The sequence below is a fragment of the Zingiber officinale genome, chromosome 4B (assembly GCF_018446385.1).
Source record: "Zingiber officinale cultivar Zhangliang chromosome 4B, Zo_v1.1, whole genome shotgun sequence".
Taxonomy (NCBI): Eukaryota; Viridiplantae; Streptophyta; class Magnoliopsida; order Zingiberales; family Zingiberaceae; genus Zingiber; species Zingiber officinale.
In genome coordinates, this window is record NC_055993.1 from 125524027 (window position 1) to 125546860 (window position 22834).

General features: G+C 38.4%; 3 protein-coding genes across 4 annotated transcripts; 1 reads left to right on the forward strand and 2 right to left on the reverse strand.

The window, feature by feature from the left end:
- Positions 1-1107: 1107 nt before the first annotated feature.
- Positions 1108-2510, forward strand: LOC121976490 (growth-regulating factor 12-like). 2 transcript variants are annotated; one of them, XM_042528669.1, is made up of 3 exons: positions 1108-1304; positions 1390-1653; positions 1797-2510. In XM_042528669.1, exons 1-3 carry the CDS (start codon positions 1196-1198, stop codon positions 2066-2068), a joined length of 645 nt encoding a protein of 214 aa, XP_042384603.1. In that variant the 5' UTR covers positions 1108-1195; the 3' UTR covers positions 2069-2510. The 2 variants fall into 2 exon arrangements, with proteins under 2 accessions (XP_042384603.1, XP_042384604.1); XM_042528670.1 differs by having other exon boundaries at positions 1118-1304; positions 1390-1632.
- Positions 2511-2823: 313 nt separating this feature from the next.
- On the reverse strand, positions 2824-10652 carry LOC121976489. Its single transcript, XM_042528668.1, has 4 exons — positions 10130-10652; positions 4070-4306; positions 3762-3979; positions 2824-3252 (listed from the first exon to the last, which is right to left on the reverse strand). Exons 1-4 carry the CDS (start codon positions 10355-10357, stop codon positions 3078-3080), a joined length of 858 nt encoding a protein of 285 aa, XP_042384602.1. The 5' UTR covers positions 10358-10652; the 3' UTR covers positions 2824-3077.
- A 1307-nt stretch (positions 10653-11959) lies between these two features.
- Positions 11960-14409, reverse strand: LOC121976491 (ribosome production factor 2 homolog). The gene is made up of 7 exons (XM_042528671.1): positions 14288-14409; positions 14056-14129; positions 13760-13963; positions 12959-13204; positions 12634-12876; positions 12365-12430; positions 11960-12278 (listed from the first exon to the last, which is right to left on the reverse strand). Exons 2-7 carry the CDS (start codon positions 14122-14124, stop codon positions 12129-12131), a joined length of 978 nt encoding a protein of 325 aa, XP_042384605.1. The 5' UTR covers positions 14125-14129; positions 14288-14409; the 3' UTR covers positions 11960-12128.
- Between the last annotated feature and the right edge of the window lie 8425 nt (positions 14410-22834).

Genomic DNA, 22834 nt, shown 5'->3' on the forward strand with positions numbered 1-22834 from the left:
GTTGCATTGAATGGATGGCACCCAACAGATGCAAAACAAGCTGTTACTTTGAAACTTTAACTTCAAGAACCAAAAGATAACAATCACAAGAAGAAGAAGAAGACGACTCGGAAGATTCAATGCAACAAATCACCAATCAAGCAACTGATAACATATCAGCAACCTCTTGTGGTGCTGCGACTTTCAGTATTCTTGTTATCCAGTCCAGGCCCAATCTCCAAGAACTGTCAAATATAGTAAAACAGATGGCTAATCGCATCACGCTATCACAGAACAAAGTGTCAGGTTTTGTTTTTAATGCTTTTCTGAAAGCCCAGGTAAAGGATAACTGTCTGTTCAATTCAAACTTCAATATGCAGTATAAGATGGATATGTAACTAAGTTTTTGTGATTTTCCATAAAATGGGAGATTTCTAGCTGCCAAGAACATGGTCTTATTTCTCCAAAACTTTCTTTTTCATCTTGCTGGAATGATCCTGTTTACTCTTTCCTTACACTTACAGGTTTTAGTTTCATATCCTCTATGGATGCAGGCTTCCACTGTTTGAAGAAGCTATTTCGACGCTAGTGCAATAATTCTAACATCTCCCTAAGGTATTCAGATATTTTGTAATCATCTTTTGACTTTGACTAAACAAGGGTTGTCAAAGAATGAGTTTCTGTAACGATGAAAAACTGACTTGTTAAAAAATGCAGTAATTTCGGCCGGCGACGTTGGTGGCGGAGAAGCAGAAGTGGTAGGTTTGAAGGTCGGGATTGAACCCGGCGACGTCAGTGATCGGTTTCGGGATGGGCGCCGCCGCGCCGCCGCGCCGCCGCGCCGCCTACTTCTCTGCGGCCGCATCCATGTATAAGAACCATTCATTCTGTAAAATAAATTTAAAAAGAATCCGGATCCGAAATGTGCAAAATAAACGGTCGAAAACGGATCTTGATTAGATTGCGTAAACTAATTCGAAGGGAATAATAATAAATACAAAATGCTCCCACCCGTCGGCCGACGCGTAGGTCTGATCCGCCCTCTTCCTTGCAACGTACACGCGTGACATGTCATGCATCGGCCGTCGTACCCGCTGACATTTGTCAGACGACTCCTCTGTCTCCTCGCCGGCGCCACACTTTAATAACAGCGCACGCCGTCACGCTCCTTCATTTTCAATCCCCAACGCTATCAACGAGACGAGCGGAGGCGATCATGGCGCCGGAGCGGGACGAAACAAACTCTTCCGCCAGGCCGCCGTATCAAAATCAGAGCCTCCTCTCGCCGCCGCGCAAGCTCCCCCGCTTCGCCTCCGACGAAGCAGGTACTGCCGGTCCTTTTTAATCACCTCGACCGCCGCGTGTTCGACCGGCGTTGGGTGACGTATTTGGTATTCCTGTCTGCTTCAGGACTGGTGACGATGGCGGCGCCGTCGCCCTTGGTACTGGGTTTAGGCCTCGAGCTCGGCCGAGGAAGCCCCACCGACGCGTCGAAGCCGCCTACCTTCACCTTCATGCAGTTACAGGAGCTGGAGCACCAGGCGCTCATTTTCAAGTACATGGCCGCCGGCCTCCCTGTCCCCCTCCATCTCGTCCTCCCCATTTGGAAGAGCGTCGCCGCCTCATCCTTCGTCCACTGCCATTACCCCTCTCGTTTGTTCCCATCAATCCTCTGTTTCGTTCTTTGTTTAAGAAAAGAATAATGCAATTAACAATGTCCCCTGTTTCGATCGATCCCTTCTTTTTTTTTTGGCTTTTAAGAAAAAAAAATCGAACTGTTTTGGATTAATTTGTACGGTTGTGGATTTGTGTGGCAGTGATGGGGTACGGGAGCTTCTTCTTGGACTACCGGAACAACATGGAACCGGAGCCGGGGCGGTGCAGGCGGACGGACGGCAAGAAGTGGCGGTGCTCCAGAGACGTCGTCCCCGACCAGAAGTACTGCGAGCGACACATGCACCGTGGACGCAACCGTTCAAGAAAGCCCGTGGAACCCGCTGGTGCCGCCGCCGCCACATCCACGCAGCTTTCCATTTCCATTCCATCCGCTTTCTCATCCCCCAACTCCACCATTAACAACTGTCTGTGAACTTCATTGGAAGCAGGGGAGGTCAGTTAGAGGTCATCTTTTTTTGCTTCCCTCAAGGTAACGAGAGAGATGGAAACGGACTGGACCAGGTGCAGGACCACCATTGCTGCTGCTGTAGCTGCAATGGAGAGTGAGAGTGAGTGAGATGGAGTGAGGGACAGCTCAGAGTTGTGCGTCTCTGCGATGGCAAATCAATTCGCGGTTCTGACACCGTCAGAGGACGGTGCTGCTGGCGGCAGCTTTTTGTTTTGCTTTCGTTATTTGTAATTTATGGGTGTAGTCTGGACATGAGAACTGAGCTCTCTCATCGCAGTGCTTCTCAGTGTCTCTCTGTTTTACCAGGAAAAAAAAAACGTTGTAGTTCATGGAAGAGATTGAGATTGAGAGATGATGTATAGAAGGAAGTCAAGTTTCATGTGCTGGTGTCAAGTTTCATTGACTAGTCCTTCTAGCAGACTTGCAGTCAATGGCCATGGACAGCGGAGAGTAGAAGGTTTAATTATCAAATTATTACCGTGAACTGCACTTATAAATTACAATGCGTTTGGTGGATGAATATCGAATGGATGTATGTGGGCGTGGAGACAAGACAACTCCTGCACTGCTGAATCCGAATGATATCAGATCATCAGAAACAATGGAATCTTTCTTCCCTAACGTGATTTGAGGTGTCCATGGTGTGGGGGTCGCCCATAATCCTCGGCCAAGTTTGACACGACTTAGGCCATAGCATACGTACCCCACGAATTTAGCCGGAAACAATGGAATCTATTTTCTCTATAAATACTTAAAAGAAAAGGTTTCGCACATTCGTCTACATCATTTCCCAAAACATCCTATTAATCATAGTTACAATTGATGAATACGTCTTAACAAAGAGGTGTACAAGTATGGATCTGTAAATTCTGCAATAGCCGGGACGAGACATTGTTCAGATGAATGAGACCAATGCCCTTGGAAGAACATGCAAATGTGCATGCTCGAATGGAAAGGTTTGTGTTTTGAGCGACTAACCGAGTTCCTCTTCGGCTTGAAGAGTTTGAAGAGTTCTCTTGGCATGGATAGTAATAGCTGCGGTTGCTGCTGCTGCAACGCAAAACCCAATAGCATCATAGATGATCTGCTGCATTGAAAGGAAAACTCCAGTGTTTGTAGCATCCACTAAGCTTCGAATCAGTCTACCGCTGATCTCATATGTCATTTAACAATGAGAAGAAAAAGTGTTAAATGTAGTCCGTTTGAATATTTTGATGAAAACCTTACTTTATAAAAATCATGCACAAGGATATTTTGTTTGAACCATTGTTATGCGGATAACTTAGGACTTTTAGCTTTCATTGGAATGAAGAATAAAGCACACATTTTTCTTCAAGATATTCATGAAGGACGATCGGAATTCTAACTGATGTGATTTGATGATAATGATTCTGTAGTGGCACAGCATTAGCAAACATAAAGAACGGTGGAATGAAGAACTCAAGTCTAGATCATGTAGAGCATGTGCTGCAGGGTAACTGATATCAGTATGTGAATCTGGTAAAATATGAAACCACATAATATACCAACAGAAAAGCTTAAGCATCGGAAAGAACAGAGCAGCACTGGGGGTAAAATGGATGATATATCTTGGATAGACAAGAGGGTCAACTAAAGCAACTTATTCAGAACTTCAAAGCATGAAGAGTTTACCAACCTGTAAATTGTTATGAAGATCTCGTGCACAGTTCCTATAGCTGAACCAGATATATATGGACCATACTTAATATTAGCAGCAACAGCTGCATAATTAAATATAAGATATGGGAACGGTGAAATCCTGAGCAAAACAACGGCTCGAAATTGATGAAACCAATCTCCTTCACAGGCTAATCTTACAATGGCTGCTTTCTTGGGCCATTTCTCCAACCATCTCTGCAGAATCAAGGATCAGATTTACCAAAAAAAAAAAATAGTGTGAAAATTAAGCATGTGTAAAAGGAATGAGAAGAAATAGAGACTAACATGTAGATCACGGCGAAAAAATGATCCAACAAAAAAAGGCAGTGACATGCCTATAAGGCTCCCAGCCATAATTAGCAGAAAGCCATAACCATAGCCAAAAGTCATCCCAGCTATCCACATGCAAGGTGATGAAGGCAACAAGATAGTTGGAAACATGGCAATAGAAGCAAAAAGTAACAGCACAAGGATAGGTCTACTGAATGTTCTTGTTTCCCAGTTCAACACAGGTACAACTACCTGCAAAAAGAAAACCATCTACCACTCTATGATAGGAAGAATTGGGTGGAAAAGGGCTCAAATTAGAGGCTTACAGAAAATTACACAGATATTTTCTTCTACTGTAATTGGGCAAAAAAAAACCTCAGCGTGTATTAAAATGGAATAGATTTTGCAGTTAGCAACAAGTGCACTCAGTAATTTAGAGATCAAATAAAAGCAAGATTGCATCTTCCGTCAGCTACGTCTGTCCTTGGCAAGAAACCAGACACCCACTTAGAGGGTAAACAGTTCCATGGTTAGCTTAGAAATTGTCCTAAAGAATCAATTAAACTGAATATTAAATCTCAATATACCCTGATAGATGTGAAAACTATAGATCCCTAGTTCTGTCATAATGTTACTCAGCAATCACAACGAAGACATTTTTAAATTCCCAAAACAATGCAGATATATACCAATGATGGATGTAAGTACATCTCACAAAAGTAGCACGTGTAGCTAATGCGGATTCAATAACAATTTGAACTACCAAAACTCTTGATCATTAACTTACTAACAAATCAACACGAGCATGAATCAAAAGAGAAGAATACCAAGCTTAATACGTTTGATTCGCTTTCTGCACATCCAAGTATCTAATTAACCCAGACAACAAAAACATTCCTCATAGGACATAAGAACAAGATGCTTTTGGCAAGTTAGAAGATGAAATATATTTTGAGTCAATAATGTTTAGATAGGAATCCAACTCCTGCCCATGACAAATTACCCCATCATGGCCGGTCCCAAGCCCGGATAAAGGAGGGTTGCTTTAAGTTGCTAGCCAGCGTTAAACTGCAAATGTTTAATAAATGGATCCAAGAAACTACTATGCTAATGCTAGGTTATTCCCCGGAAGGAACACGTTATACAATCTGACTGTGACATCTCCGCAAGGACCACTACATCTCCAAAACTCGGGTGTAGTGATAAATATGCAAAAGTTCGGGTTGCAGCGTCCGACTGTAACTTATTGGCAAGGACCGCTACAGCTCCATGAGAATTTGGGTATAGAGTTAAATAGGCAAGAGACAGGTTGGATAAAAATAAATATTATAAAAAAAATATTAGTCTAAGATTTGGGCATAGAACGCTCATCGGTAAAATAATGGAGATAGTAAATACGATGATTAGGAGAAGAATTAGTATTTTGTGTGTACAAGAAGACAAAGATGATAGAAAATTCGGATTTTAAGTTATGATATACAGGAAAGAGCAAAATAAGATATGGAGTGGGTATTATAGTAGATAGTTTATTAAAGAATGAAGCTGTACGAGTAATTAGAAAGGGAGATAGAATTATAGCTCTCAAAATAGTAATGGTGAATGAAACTATGAACATAATTAGCATATATACCTAAGTAGAATTAGATGAAAATACCAAATCAAGATTTTGGGATGACATAGATCAAGCATTACAAAATATTCTACCGAATGAAATGATTTTAATAGGAGGCGATCTAAATGAGCATGTCGAAGTGGAAAATGAAGAATATGAGAGGGTGCATAGGGTTATAGGTTTGGAACAATAAATGATGAAAAAAAATTATATTGAATTTTACAATAACATATAACCTTATACTAGCTAATATGTTTTTTAAGAAAAATGAAGAACGTCACGTTCAAAAATGAGAATAATAAATCGCAAATTAGTTGGGAGAAGAGATAGAAAGATTTGTAAAAATCGCAAGGTCATCAAGATTAACTACTCAACATAGGTTAATAATGTTGGATATACGCCTCAATCATAGTATCAATAGAAGGAAAATATACACGACTTCTAGAATTAAGCGGTGAAAGTTAAAGGATGTGAAGCAAAACATATTTAAGGAGAAGTTAAAAGTACAAACATTAGATGAAATATATGGTTACTTTAATATGACATGGGATAAGATGATATAAAAGTTAAAAATAGCAACCAAGTGTACTCAGTGTGTCAAAGGGGCATGCGCCACCAAGTAAAGAATCTTGGTGGTGGAATGAGAAAAAGAAAGTGAAGAAAAAATGAACGCCTATAAGTAATTATCTATTTATATGAACGAAGAAAACTTAAAAAATATAGAATAGCTAAGAAAGAGGTTAAGAAAACAGTGAATGAAGCAAAAAAAATGAAACTTTTGAACGATTATATCGAAAATTAGATACAAAAGAAGGGAAAAGAAACATTTATAGAATAGTTAAAGTGAGAGAAAGGAAGACAAGTGATCTTATCCAAATAAGATGCATTAAAGATTAATACAATAGGGTAATGGAGAAATAAAAGAACGGTGGAAAAAGTATTTTCATCAACATTTTAATGAAGGTTTAGATAACCAACTTAACTTAAGTAATTTAAGTAGGTCGAATGAGTAGAGAAATTTAAATTTTTATCGTAAAATTTAAATTTAGAAGTAGAACAAACTTTAAATGGGATGCAAAATGAAAAACCGTCGACCAGATGATATTCTCATAGAGATATGGAAGTGCCTAGGGAAACAAGATACTGAATGACTTACAAAATTATTTAACATGAAATTGAAAACGAAAAAAATGCTTAATTAATGGAAGGTAGATACTCTGGTTCCTTTATATAAGAAGGAAGAGAGACGTACAAAATTATGTAAACTATAAGGGTATTAAATTAACGAGTCATGCCATGAAACTTTAGGAAAGAGTAATAAAAAAAAGATTAAGGAGAACACGGTGACCGAAAATCAATTTGGATTCATGCTTGGAAGGTCGGCAATAAAAGTTATATATCTTCTCGGCCAACTAATTGAAAAGTATCGGGAGCAAAAACAAAATCTACATATGATATTTATTAACTTAGAAAAAACTTATGATAAAGTCCTAAAGGAAATTATAAGAAGAATTCTAAAAAAGAGAAGTATTATCATAGCATATATTGAACTAACTAAGAATATGTATGAGAATGTAACGACCAGAGTGAAGACTTTAGGTGAATTAACTAAAACATTTCAAATAAAGACAAGGTTCCATCAAGGATTAGCTCTAAGTCTCTATCTTTTTACACTAATCATGTACGAACTTACTGGACACATTCAAGACCCAGTACCGATACATGTTGTTTGCAGATGATATTGTTTTGGTAGATGAGACAAGTAAATGCTAAACTAGAATCTTGACAAAATAAAAGTGAAAGGTTTTAGACTTAATAGAGTAAAGACAGATATATAAAATTTAAGTTTAGCAAATATTAGACATAATGAAACAATTGTTAAGATAGAATCTGATGAGTTATCAGAACCGAGAGCTTTAATTATTTAAGATCATTTTGGCAAAACGATAGAAGGATTGAGACAAATGTCTTATATAGAATACAAGCAAATGGTTGAAATGGAGGTTAGCATCGAGTGTTTTATGTGATTGTAAAGTACTTCTAAAACTTAAAGGGAAGTTTACAAAATGACGGTTATACCTGTTATGTTATATGGTGATGAATGTTGGACTATGACTCCGGCACATAATCATAAGAAGACAGTTGTAGAGATGAGGATGTTAAGATGGATGTGTGGACATATGAGAAGGGACAGAATAATAGATGAGAACATTAGAGAGACCAAAAAAAGACTCCAAGAGACACATTTATAATTGTATGGACATATACTTAGATGACCAATAAATCCCCAATTAGGTGATGTGAAACTATAACAAATATGCAAATCAAACAAGGAAGAGAAAGACAAAAAAAGACTTGGTTAGTAATAATAAAATAAGATAAAATTTATTCAAATATAAATGATGATACAGTAGCAGATAGAAGTTCAATGGCGCAGAAGGATCTATATAGCCACCTCATCTAGTGGGATAAGACTTGATTGTTGTAGTTGTTAATGTTTACATAGGAATCCCAAGTGCAAATATTGTCACTAAATATTCATTAGCTATCTCTCTGGTACAATATAGCTGATGAAGCGGCCTATCTTTCAGCAAAAATGGGGAAATTCAGCACCCATCAGCACGCCCGCATTACACCAGATGAGAGGCATATGTGACTAGAAAAGCTAGTATAGACAGGTCAATCACCATAAGTATTGTGCCAAACATCAGAGAAAGATAAGCTTGCTACAGTGCACAATATTTTAATCCTTTAGTCCTGACTTTCATATGCTTACCTAGCTATGCATAAACTCTATGCAAGGTCACTCATAAATTTTTATTTTCATTATAGCAGTTTTAAATCTGTCAAGGAGGGAACAACTAGTAATGGGATGTTAATATTGTTTGGTATTCAGGCAGTCAAGAAAGAGCTGATCAGGATCAATGGTACAAGATCGAAAATTCTATTAGAGAATATGTTTTGATTGATTCTAAGTCAGTTGTGACCTAAATTACATCAAAAACAATTAACAACTTCCAATAGTTTAATGGATACATATTGGTAAGTACTATGTCCAATCAGACGATAATTGCATCTTAAAAGAATTTGTTCAATTACGAGAAAAATTAACTGTGATGATCATTTTCAGTCCACATAAATCTAAGTGAAGATTGAATATGACTACCTTAATAATCCATCTAACGAACATTGCGTTTCAATTTCTTTAGTCAGAATATAGCAACAGTGATCTCATCAAAACACATACAGGTAGCTTGGGCAAAGACAAAAGAATTTAAATCATATGAGATGAGGAAGATGTTGTAGTAAAGTTTTTGTTGGATATAAGTGACTGGAAAAGAGGTGGAGAGGAAAGAGGAATGCAAATCCAAGGCCCAAATTTGCACTGAACCATGTTGACTTGTGTGTGAGCACACCTACGCATGTCGAATGCCGGACCGGTCAGAGCAAAATGTGTCTAAGTGGGACAACAAACATTTTACCACATGAATACATTTGCTACGTGCTCAAGTGCATAACGGATGCATTAACTGATGTTAATGGGTTAATGACGTATCCATAACCTCCCAGGTGAAACTGCCAACTACGGCTAGCGTTTTGATTCGAGCGATAATAGCAGTAAATGACCTTTAATCGGTCATTCAACGCAACCAACGGGGAGGCGCTCCTATATAAGAAGGCTAGATCTTGAACAAGAGAGGTAAAGTGAAAGCAATAGCAAAAACTCTGTCTACCTGTGTTCCTCCAAAATCTTTTTCCTTTACTGTGCAATTTTCGCTTGACGGATTTTCCGTGTTAGCATTCGGGTACAAATTCAATTCACTGTGACCACCAATGCCTAGTGGCAATTGCAGTCTGTCGTTATATCCTGAGAAACAGATAACACACGACAACCTCTAAGCATAGCCCGAGGTAAGACAAATATATTTTAAGGAAATTGTGTCATATGCATGCCTCAACATCTTCCTTTCCTGTCTCGCCCTTGGACATCTTTGTCTCGGCCTCTGCCTCGGACGTCTCTGTTTCGGCCTCATATATCTCGATCTCGGCCTTGGACATCTCAGTCTCAGCTGTAGCCTCGAACATCTTTGTCTTTGCCTCAGACATCTCGGTCACAACCTCGACCATCTCGGTCTCAGCCATCTCTAATCAAAAAGCTCTGTCTCAGCCTTAGATCTCGGACATCTCGGCCAAGTCTTTCAAGCAGCTCAACTTTGCAAGCAACTCTTCCTTCCTGCTTGCCACTGCTTGGCAGCCTGAGACTATCGAGTCAGGTCTAAAGTTGAACTTTTAGTTTATTTTAATTCAGCAACTATTTCTGTAATCTCTGACAAACAATCTTCATTGCGGAAGATTGTCTAACAATTCTCCCCTTCTAAACATTTATGTATTCTTGTATTCACTAGGGCAAGCTCTAAAAATCAGAAAATTGGATAATCAGGATCCAAAAAAGAAGAGGAAACCTTTCGGATGATCAAGGGGCCGACAAAGATGACGAGAGGCGCAGCTGCGGCACACAAAAAAACACACAAGAGAACCACCCTCAGCCACCGACAGATTAAACTCCACTTCCTTCGACGGCAGTGGGCCTCGCCCTCGCCCAACGTGACGTAATCCCCATTCGCATCCTCCGTCCCCCGCCTCGTCACCAGGACGACGATGCCCTCAGCGTCCTGCGCCTGATAGGTCATCGAGCCACAACGAACCGATCAAAAAAGCATCAGAGATCGCAAGGAACAATGAACCAGCGGCATCAGTCCGCAGATTTCCCAACAAGGAAGCACAGGAAGGGGGCGACGGTGACAGATTGGAGAGGCAAAAAAAAAGCTGCCGGCCCCTGGATTCCACTCACGGAAGCGTGAACGCTTCGAATTCGTATCGTAACCCTAACAATTTGGGCAAGGAAGGAGAATACTCTATCAGCGATGGTGGAAGCGAGGAATAGCGCACGAAGTCACTGGCTATAAAACTGAACTGCTGCCTTGAAACACAATTTAGTGCCTTTTGGCCCTTTTCCATTACATAATGCTACGCGAAGTCAACGACCTATAATATACCCAGCCTGAAAATTCGGTAGGTCTGGAATGATAATTTTCTCTACCGATTGGGGCCCGTGGAAAAAAAAACCTCAGACAGAACAGATTTGACCCGTGGAAGAAAAAACCTCATACAGAACAGATTTGAAAAGTTTTTTCGAGTATAAGTTTAGATTCGGAAATTTTTTAAATTTCATAGTTAAACGAAGGAGGGATGTTATCCCCAACTACTAATCCACCTTCTTATTAATAATAATAATAATAATAGAGTTTGATTTTTTTTATTTATTAAATTATTAATGTTATATATCTAGTTTAATTAATATTGGTATCAAAAAATTATTAATATATATATATATATATAATTTATTTATTCTACTTTATTATCATACCTAATAATGCTCAAACTGGATAGACATAACTATAGATAGAGTCCGGATATCAAATTCAGGTACGAGTAGGTTGTCGTGAATATCGAAGGATTGACTGATATGGAAGTAGTAGCTGAGGCGGAAGAGGTGGGGGCCCAAATTAACTTTCGGACATTGGGGGTTGATATCAAAATGTAAATTCGCTATATTAACGATTCTTCTAGTTCCGGTCTCACGGATATGGAGGGAGATATATACAGGTATATATAGACGTATAGTAAGATAAATTTTAAATTATCAGTTCTTGAGAATCGACCCCTGATCATTAAGGAGGTTGATATCTTGGTGTTGTGTTTTTATTTTCAAAATCATTTAAAATAAAATAAAACGATTCTATTTTTAAAAAAACCACAAAATTTTTTTTAATAAAAAAGAGATAGTGGCCTTCCTTTTGATATTGGAAAAATGAATCAGCCTGTGTGGCTGTGTCACTATTCTATCTCATTCTGTATCCGTTTGGGAAGGGAGTGAGGGGAAGGGACGAAAACTTTACCCTTTCTTGTCCTCAAATGGCCTATTTACTTGCATCCCGATTTGAGCTTTGAGATATAAAAAAGTTACCCTCCCCTCCCCTCCCCTTCCCATCCCATTAATGAACGTCACTCACCCCATCCAAACAGATGGTTACTTGCATTCCATTATACCAATCACAAGTTCATGAGGGGGTAAAAAAGGAAAGAAATTTCATCAATATTTATAAGTCACACCTTATGTTTCACACTATCTTATACTGAATCCATCTCATTCCCTTTCATTTCATCAAAGTTCAATCTTTCGAGATCCAAAGAGATGACCTTAACATAAGATTAAAACACAAACAAAACAATTTATCAAAAATTCAAACTTGCGGGTTGTTCTTGTAGCACAACATAAAATTCATCAGACTTTAGTTGTAAATGCCATCGTCTAATAGTAATAAAAAATACCAGCATGATTTGGACCAAAGTAATATCAACACAATTCTAAAGATATTTGTATCCTTCAATAAGCAATCTCTAGTTGCCAATCAACTTATGATCATCTGAACATGTCTTTTGTTTCTTTGCTTCATTTTCTCCAGTTTCTTGAGCGCGTTTTGATTTCTTAGCCTCACGTCGTTCCCTCTTCAAACCCTTAATGTCATTTGATAGTGGAATGCTACCAGCCTTTAAAGTGAAAAAGATTCAATCCATTATCGATGACAACTACTACCTTAAAGCCAGAACGAACAGAGACAAACGAAGATACCAACCTTTTGGTCTGGAATGTAGATTCTGCCAATCTTACCCTGGACTATATCACTGCTTACATTTTTTATCTGCAAGAAGACATAGCCGCAATAATCAGATATTTATCTCAAGCAATGATCCAGGAGCACATTCTACAGCGAAAACTATTATGATCATGAAAAGGTGCTTCTCAAACACTTAGTAACAGTTTCAAGTGTCATTCAGCCAAGTGAAAGATTATATATGCAATGGTCCTAGACAACAAAAATCTTGGGACCAAGGTAGTACTAACCTTCTTTTTCAGCTGATCAGAAGTGGTTTTCGTTGCCTCTTTCTTTACGCTGTCATTAGGAAGTCGGTGCCGCCGAATCACCAAATCCATGGATGGTCCAACCTCAACTAATTCCATCCTAGGAACCAATGTGCCAGATTTTTTTAGGCGAAGAGCACAGTGGGTGAAAAAGACTGTAGTTGGAGAAACAGCTGTGCATACAAACACATGATCAATGCCTGCAAGATTTAGGTTTTCTACAACCTGCACTATCCAGTATGATAGGTTATTTATCCCGAAGAAGTGCAATGACATGTATGTAAATTAGTGTGGTAAGGAAAACAACCTCTCCTCTGAAGAGGTCAAGCAAGACTTCCTTCAACTGTTTCAACTCTTCCACACTTTCAAATCCTTCCCCTATGAAAGCAAAGAATGGCTTTGAACCAATTCGAGGAGTTAATTTCTTGTCATACCCAAAGGTTTCTGTTGATTTGAAGTTATCCACTCCAACTTCAACAAGGTCATAAATATGATGATCAAACATTCGCCCCAAAACTAGATTGTTTGGTCTTTTCTTAGAATGAGAACCAAACTGCAAAATCGAATTATGAAAGTTGATTAAAGTATTGTAATAAAACTTCAACCATCTAAATTCTAAGAGAATGCAAAAGCATAGTGCTTTGTATACACTTTTCAGGGCTAAAACTTGATAAATTGAACTGTCAACTATTTCACATTAAACAACGCGAAAAGATGTAAATGTTAGATATAAAGGAGCATCAGGCATACGAATTTGTTCTAGGTACAATTGAAACTATAGACTCCTTAATTTTTTTTAAGTAAATATTTTTATTTTATTCAGGAAATTAGTGATAAAGGATGATAAATGAATGCTAGATTAGATATCAAGTCCAACATTCATAAAACAAAAACACTTTTGAAGGAATTCATCAAGCAAAATGGATACAAATTATTAGTGTATTATCTAATGCAACAATCAATGGATAAAAGGAGAAGAAAATGGAAACAAGAACTAGAACCAACAAACATACTGAATCTTAAACATAAGAAGACAAATTAATTTGCAGCCCAAAAATTAACAAAAATGTAAAAAAGGGAAACAACACAGACGCAAGGCTTCACTAACCACAAAAAGACTGCAATCAGTTTTAAGAGAGAAAAATTCCAGAGAAGTCTCCCCGCCACTCTCAAAAGGTCTAATATTTTCGTTCTTCTTAGTGTACTTCACCGCATTATCTCTCTTCATGTGATAAATTTGCATTAGGACCGCGTTGACCACGCCACTTGTTTTCGTACCATGAAGTATGAGTGTCTTCTTAGCATTCTCAACCTGCAAAAGCATAGCATGTTAAAAACTCCACAAATCTAGCATCCACTTTCGTCTCACCTCGGATTAGAAATTGCCTCAAACAGCGTTCTTACGATTTTAGGAGCACGGTTATCGAGCGCACGTTTTGCTCGTTGAGTCTTGGGGGTCTTTATCTTCAACATTATAGCTGTGGCAGAGATCAAAATTTTCCCCAATAAATCGAAGAAGGCACAAACTTATTAGGAGGAAAAGCAAAGATTTTTCTTGATAACAGATGATTTATAGTCCTACAAGGCTGCTCATCGAGCGAGAGACAGATAGACGGAAAGCATGAGAGGGTTTTACCGAGGAGGAGAGAGGCGGCGCCGGCGCGAGGAGGGATCGGTTCGGTAGAGGAGCAATGGACGCTGCAAGGGTTTTCGTAGGACTGAAAATGCTGATCTGACGGAGATATTAGAAACTGAAGCAGGCGCGATCGGATTGACCAAGTTTGATGTTTAAACCCGATCCGATCTATCAAACGCTTAACGCTGCTCCTTCGATAAAAATGAACGGCCTCGATAAAGGAGCAGCAAAACCCTAATTAGTTGAATCTCTAAGCCCGTCACAATTTTTGCTAATTTTCTGTTGGACGCAAAATTTAAAAAGATGAATTGCATAAGAACAAATATATATATATATATATATATATATATATATATATATATATATTCAGTCTGCTCCCTGAAAATTGGGGGGGGGGGGGGGGATAAGTGAGAAAATTAAAACAAAAAACTAATTACAAATTTTAAAATATTTTAGACATTTTTTTTTAAAAAGTCCAATTAAAACACATCCAGTCTTTTATTTTCTATTTTTTTTTTCCCATTCTCCTTTTGCCCCTCTCTTTCACTCTCTAGAGGTCTATCAGGTCTAAGGATGAATTTCTTAACTTGGTATAGTAGTTAAATTTCAATCATTCCTCATGCTTGGAGAATGCTCAAACTAATAATTACTCATGATTTATCTCCTTTCAAATAATTTAAAAATAGACTATGAGAGATGTCTGAGATAAATATTATCACCTCCGGTGGCTCCTCTCTCTCTGGTATTTTTATCTTTCTTCTCGTTATTTTAAATTTTTTCACTTTTTCTTTTCCTCTCTCGTATTTTTTTCTTCCTCCTTTAATCATCTTTTTTTTTTTCTCCAAAGTTAATTTTATCCAAAAAATCCTTCGTGGCAAGTTCCGAGGATAGATCCTTTGGACCGCCTGTCCTAGTCCATGTTAGCAATTCGAGCCGAAAAAATCGCTTTTTACGTTGCGGAAATCCCGAAGTTAGCCACGGATCTGTGCGAAGATAAATAAAATTGTACATGTACATGTTTGTCTACATTAGATCTACCTTAGATCTACATGGAAAGAAGTATACCCTTGTAGCGATGCCCTTCGCTTATCCCGCTCGTCCAAACGGTTGTCGGATCTCGTAGAGTGTCAAGTGTACACTCCTCTACACGTATCCACACGGACAAAAGGTGGAGAAAAACCACTTAAAGTGTGCTAGCACCCTTGAGTGGTTTCGGCAATGGAGGAGAGGGAGAGCAAGAGAAGAGAGGAAGAGGAAGAAGAAACCTTGAATGAGAATTCACTCACAACTAATGTGGCCGGCCACTAAATGAGAGGTTTTAAACCTCCATGTAATACCAAGAGTCATAGCTCTTAGTCTCCCTCATGAGGTGACACACATTGATGTAGCCTTGATGATGTGGAACACCATCAATGGCTGACCCATGCCAAGTCACCATGACGTGGCATTTGGTCAAGTCAAACTTGACCCTTCATCTTCCCTCTCAAGTCAAGTCAAACTTGACCTCTTATCTCCCATGGTTGATCAAATCTAACCTTTGATTCAAATCAATTTAATTTAATGAATCTCTATTCATTGAATTAAATTGATTCAATGAATCATAGTTTAAATTAGACTCATTCGACACATGAATCAAATTGAGTCCAACTCAATTAGTCTAATTTGGATTACTCTTAATCCAATTTGGTTCATCACATGAACCTAATCCTCTTGGTCCATCATATGAACCTAATCTCCATCTAATTGTCCTTTATGTATGACCCTATAGGTTCTTGTAACGTTGACAATGCTCCTAAACTCATTTAGAAACATAAGTAATGAGCGGTATCTAGTAACACATCGTTACTACCCAAGTTACAAGAATGTTGAGATCCAACATCACCATTGTGACTACTAATTGTGACTCTCATAATATGTGACAATGTCCTTCTATCCTTGACATCTAGAATGATCAATTGAGGCATAGACCGTGTCATCCTCTAATCAATCTATGTCTTGAACTCCAAGTAGACTCACTCTAATCAAATGAGCTCAATATCTCATATTGACTCATTTGAGCATGACCATGCACTTAGTGGTCTCACTCTATCAAGAATCATGATGTCACTCCCGTCATATAGGAGAGATAGATCCCATCTATATCACTCACATCCCTCCGCATAATTTGTTACATACCCAGTAGTCGCCTTTATAGTTCACCCATTTACGGGTGACGTTTGATGAAGCAAAAGTATGCAACTCCTTATGTAGGGAACCATGGTGACTTCAGGTCCAAGGACTGATAGTCATACTAATAGTCACATGAGAAAGTATATGACACTCATATAACGATCCATGATACTTTCTCATAGCGGGTCATTCAGTATATATTCTCCAATGCATACCCATGTGTCAACTTGATATCTAATATCCATGACTTGTGAGATCAAGTCATCGAGTTGACTTACATGCTAGTCTCATCGCATTAACATGTCCCTGAATGTTAATATTTGACTAGGAATGATTAAGAGTAGTGTTCTCTATATCATCTCACTATCAATTCAACCAATCGATTGATATAGATAAGAACCTTCTACTCAGGGGCACTATTATACTCAGTTATTTGGCACCAATACAAGTAACTATAATAACCATAAAGAAATGCCTTTATAAATAAATGAATATGATACATCGAGTCTATACAACAATCATCACATGATCAGCTCTAGGGCTATCACTAACAATCTCCCACTAGCACTAGTGCCAATCAGTGTAGACTCTAAGGCCCAATGACCTAGTGTGACCATCATGCTTTCTCTACCAAAGCTGTTGGTTAGTCCTAGGAAGATCATACCGGTTCCACTGTACAAAAATTTTGTACAAGTGTCAAACCTTTCCTAAATAGCCTATTGTGTTCTTTATAAGTTAAATTAGGAATCGCAAATAGAACTTAACATTATTGATTCCAAATTTAACTTATCTGTTCTTAATGGTTTAGACTTGGATCGCAAGTGGAACTTAACACTATTGATCCAAATCCACCTACGTTATAAATTCAATTAAATATTAATTTCCAAAATTAACTTACAGGTTAAACATGGCGAGGCACAATGCCTTCTTGGATATGGGAGCAACCACCACTTCCTAGACAAAGCATTTTAAGGAAAGCTAATATTTAATTTCCTTATATAACTCTAGGTTTAACCAAAAGGAACAATCGAATCACAAATTCGAAAAACAAAAACACAAATTCGAATAGCAAATCCGAAAAACTAGAATCTAATGCATCTTGTGTTTGGAATTCTAACAAAGGAAAAATAACTAGCATGATGCTGAAGAAAATTACTAGTTATACATTTTCGTTGCAAGCTAATGACCTCAAGATCTTCTGCCGTATTCCTCGCCTCACCTTGGACATCGTGTGGGCAACGATCCTCCAAGATAAACACCACACAAAAAGGCTTCTCCTCCTTGTAGTATTCGGCCACCACCACTAAAGAGAAAAAGAGAGCAAAGGGAGAAGAGAGGGAGAGAGGACCGACCACTTGAGGATCACCAAGCAAGAGAATAAGAGTTGTGTTCTCATGAGGTCTCCTCACCCCTTCTTTTATATTACTTGCCCAAGGCAAATAAGGGAAGAATTTTTACAAAAATTAAAATCTTCCTCTTGTTTTTCCTATTCCCTTTTTATTTTTCCTTTTCTTTCCTCTTGATTGAATCAATCACCAAATCATTGATTGATTTGATTTTTTTTTTATTTGGCCGGCCCCTTGCTTGGGCACCAAGCAAGGGTGGTCGACCCCTTAAAGAGGAAGAAAAAAAATATTTTTTATAAAATTTTATAAAAGAAGAAAATCTCTTACAAAATTTTACAAGCTCTCTTTTTAAAAGTGGATGTTAAAAAAAGAAAGTTTTAAAAATTAAAACCATGTTTTAAAATTTAAAATTTCTCTTCAAAAAATTTCCTTTTTTAACATGCTTACAAAATAGAAAATTTTAATTTTAAAACTTCTCTTCCTTTTTTCTAAAACCATGAAGATGGTTAAAAAAGAAAAGCTTTTAAAATTAAAATATCTCTTTTAAAACTTGTAGTTTTCTACAAAGAGAAGATTTTTAAAATTCAAAACACTCCTCTTATTTGAATTAATTATGGTCGGCCCCTACTTGCTTGATCACCAAGCAAGAGGGCCGACCCTCTTAAGGAGATGGTGTCCGACCATTGCTTGGTCACCAAGCAATAGGCTGACCTCCTTCTTGGACACCAAAAAGAGCTTTTATTTGGATGAACTTGAGACACTAATGAGGCTACGACAGGGACCTAGAGGAGAAATTAGTTTTGGCCTTCCGATGAGCTTGAGTATCCCGTGTTCGCCCCGAACACACAACTCAAGTTCATCAACAATAATTCATTCCACTAGAAAGTTATTGTTACACTACCGCACCAATCACAAATTACATTTATGGGCACCTTCTTATCATGAGTATGTTGGTCTCCCTGTGTTTAAGATAACGAATGCCCACTAATTAAGTAAGTTACTAACAACTCACTTAATTAATATCTAAGTCCAAGAGTAGTATCACTCAACCTCATTGTCATGTCGGACTAAGTCCACCTGCAGGGTTTAACATGACAATCCTTATGAGCTCCTCTTGGGGGCATTCTCAACCTAGATTACTAGGACACAGTTTCCTTCTATAATCAACAACACACACTATAAGTAATATCATTTTCCAACTTATCGGGCCTATTGATTTATCAAACTAAATCTTACCTTTTGATAAGTTAAAGAAATAGATACTAAATATATATGCTTGTTATTATATTATGATTAAGAGTACACACTTCCATAATAACTAAGGTCTAGTTCTTTTATTAAGTCAGTATAAAAAGAACTTACCTAAAATGGTCCTACTCAATACACTTAGAGTGTACTAGTGTAATTTATTAGTCAAGATAAACTAATACTTAATTACACTACGACTTTACCAATGGTTTGTTCCTTTCCATCTTAGTCGTGAGCAACTGTTTATAATTTATAAAGAGCTGATAACATGATCTTCTGTGTGTGACACCACACACCATGTTATCTATTTTATAAATTAATTGAACAACTATATTTAACAAATAAATATAGACATTTGACCAATGTGATTCTTTTATTTAAAAAAAATATTTACAAAAGCTAGGCTTTTAGTATACACTCTAACAAAAGCCTTGGTTAAGGGATCAGCTATGTTAGCCTCTGTGGGTACTCTGTAAATTTTCACATCTCCTCTATCGATGATCTCTCGAATGAGATGGAAACGCCGTAGTATGTGTTTGGTCCGCTGGTGTGAGCGAGATTCCTTAGCCTGTGCAATTGCTCCATTGTTGTCACAATAGAGCTCTATATGATCGACTATGCTAGGAACCACCCCAAGCTCAATAATGAACTTGCGGATCCAAACTGCCTCCTTTGCTGCTTCTGATGCAGCAATATACTCGACCTCTGTTGTAGAATCAGCAACTATGTCCTGCTTCGAACTCTTCCAGCTCACAGCACCACCATTCAAGCAAAACACGAACCCAGATTGCGATCTATAATCATCCTGGTCAGTTTGGAAGCTGGCATTACTGTAACCCTTTACAGCTAGCTCGCCATCACCTCCATATATCAAGAAATATTCTTTAGTCCTTCTCAAGTACTTAAGAATATTCTTGACCGCTATCCAGTGACGCTCACCTGGATCTGACTGGTATCTTCTCATCATGCTCAAAGCATACGAAACATCAGGACGAGTACATAACATGGCGTACATGATAGATCCTATGGCTGAAGCATAAGGGATCTTATCCATGCGGTCTCTCTCCTCTCTAGAAGAGAGACTTTGAGTCTTCGAAAGACTCACACCATGTGACATCGGCAGAAATCCTTTCTTGGAATTCTGCATAGCAAACCGTAGTAATACCATGTCAATATATGTACTTTGACTTAGGCCAAGCAATCTCTTAGATCTATCTCTATAGATCTTTATGCCTAGAATACAGGCTGCTTCACCTAAGTCTTTCATTGAGAAACAATTCCCCAGCCAAGTCTTTACAGACTGCAGCAAAGGGATGTCATTTCCAATGAGTAGTATATCATCCACATACAATACAAGGAAGACAACTGTGTTCCCAACAACCTTCTTGTAGACACAGGGTTCATTTTCATTCTTGATGAAACCAAACTGTTTGATTGCATCATCGAATCAAAGATTCCAGCTCCGAGAAGCTTGCTTTAGTCCATAAATGGACCTATGCAGCTTGCATACTCTGCCAGTATGCAGTGGATTTACAAAACCCTCAAGTTGTGTCATATACACATCCTCGAGCAAGTTTCCATTCAGAAATGCGGTTTTGACATCCATCTACGAGATCTCATAATCGTGGTATGCTGCAATAGCAAGTATGATCCGAATGGACTTAAACATCGCTACTGGAGAAAAAGTTCATCATAGTCAACACCATGAATTTGCTTAAAACCTTTAGCTACCAAACGACCCTTATAGGTATGCATATGTCCATCCATGTCAGTCTTTCTCTTAAAGACCCACTTACACCCAATGGGTTTGACGCCTTCAGGTGGATCAATCAAAGTTCATACTTGGTTGGTGTACATGGATTCCATCTCGGATCTTATGGCCTCTAGCCATTTCTCAGAATCTGGTCTCATCATAGCTTCCTGATAGGAGGTAGGCTCATTCTCAATGAGCATAACGTCGTCATGGTCAGACAAGAGAAAAGAGTATCTCTCAGCCTGACGACGTATCCTGTCAGACCTACGAAGAGGTAGGTCTACTTGAACTGATTGTTGTTGCTCAACTCCTTGTGCACCAATCTCATCATCCACAACAGTTTGCGGTTCTAGTTCAACTTCCATCAAGGCTTCAGTGCTATAGTCCATATCTTGAACTTCTTCAAGATCGAACGTACTCCCACTAGTTTTTCTAGAAACAAAGTCCTTTTTTAGAAATACCCCAGTCTTAGCCACAAATACTTTGTGTTGACTGGGAATGTAGAAGTAATATCCCTTTGTTTTCTTGGGATATCCTATAAAATAGCACTTATCATATTTGGGTCCCAGTTTGTACGAGACTTGACGTCGAACGTAAGTCTCACAACCCCAAATCCTCATAAAAGATATCTGGGCATCTCTCCCAGTCCATATCCTATATGGTGTCTTTATCACAGCTTTGGATGGAACATGGTTAAGTGTGAAGGCCGCTGTGTCTAGAGCATATCTCCAAAAGGATATAGGAAGATTTGTGTGACTCATCATAGATCGTACCATATCTAATAGGGTACGATTCCTCCTTTCGGATACACCATTCCACTATGATGTTCCAAGAGGAGAGTTGGGATAGAATCTCACACTCAGCTAGATAGTCACGAAACTTATGGCTAAGGTATTCACCACCTCGATCTGATCGAAGTATCTTAATACTCTTGCCAAGCTGGTTTTGTACTTCATTCTTGAATTCTTTGAACTTTTCAAAGGATTGTGACTTATGTGTCATCAGATGCACATAACCATAACTACTGAAGTCATCAGTAAATGTAATGAAGTACATGTAACCACCTCTGGTAGTGACATTGAAAGGGCCACATACATCACTATGTATAAGTCCTAACAAGTTAGTTGCTCTTTCGCTGTGTCCACTAAAGGGAGTCTTGGTCATCTTGCCCAGTAGGCATAACTCGCATGTCTCATATGATTCAAAATCAAATGAGTCCAGCAAACCATCTTTATGGAGCTGGGATAAGCGATTCTCATTTATATGACCTAAGCGACAATGCCAGAGATAAGTTCGGTTCATTTCATTTGACTTGAACCTTTTGGTACTTATGTTATAGATAGGGTTCTCTAAGTCTAGAATGTAGAGTCTGTTCATCAAAGGTGCACTACAATAGAACATATCATTTAAATAAACGGAACAATATTTATTTTTTATTATAAACAAAAAATCTTTCTTGTCTAAACAAGAAACTGAAATGATGTTCTTTGTGAGAGTAGGCACATAACAACATTCATTTAATTCTAGTACAAGCCCAGAGGGCAGAGATAGAAAGTAAGTTCCTACATCAACAGCAGTAACCCGTGCTACATTGCCTACTCATAGGTGTAGGACCGTTAGAGTCGATAGAGGGGGGGTGAATATCGATTCGAAAATTTAGAGTATAAACGCAGCGGAAAAGTAAAATAGACACAGATGTTTTTTACTTCATTCGGAGCCTGTGATGACTCCTACTCGAAGGCCCGTGGTCCTTCACCACTTTCGTTGGGCAATCACTAACAATTCGAATATAGTTACAAAAATGAACACAGGAACTGCTAGTGAAAATAAAGCAATACCGACAAGGAAATTAAATAACCGAAGGAGCGCTTTGTCGGAGCTTAGTTGGCGTCGCACTGAACGTCGAGCAGCAAGACTAGCAGTAGAAGAATTCTCAGATTGATTGATGATCTGAAGCTCCTGTCTGGGGCTTCTTTTATATGCTATTCCGGGCGCTTGGATCCCTTCCGGGCGCCTGGAATGTGACGTAGC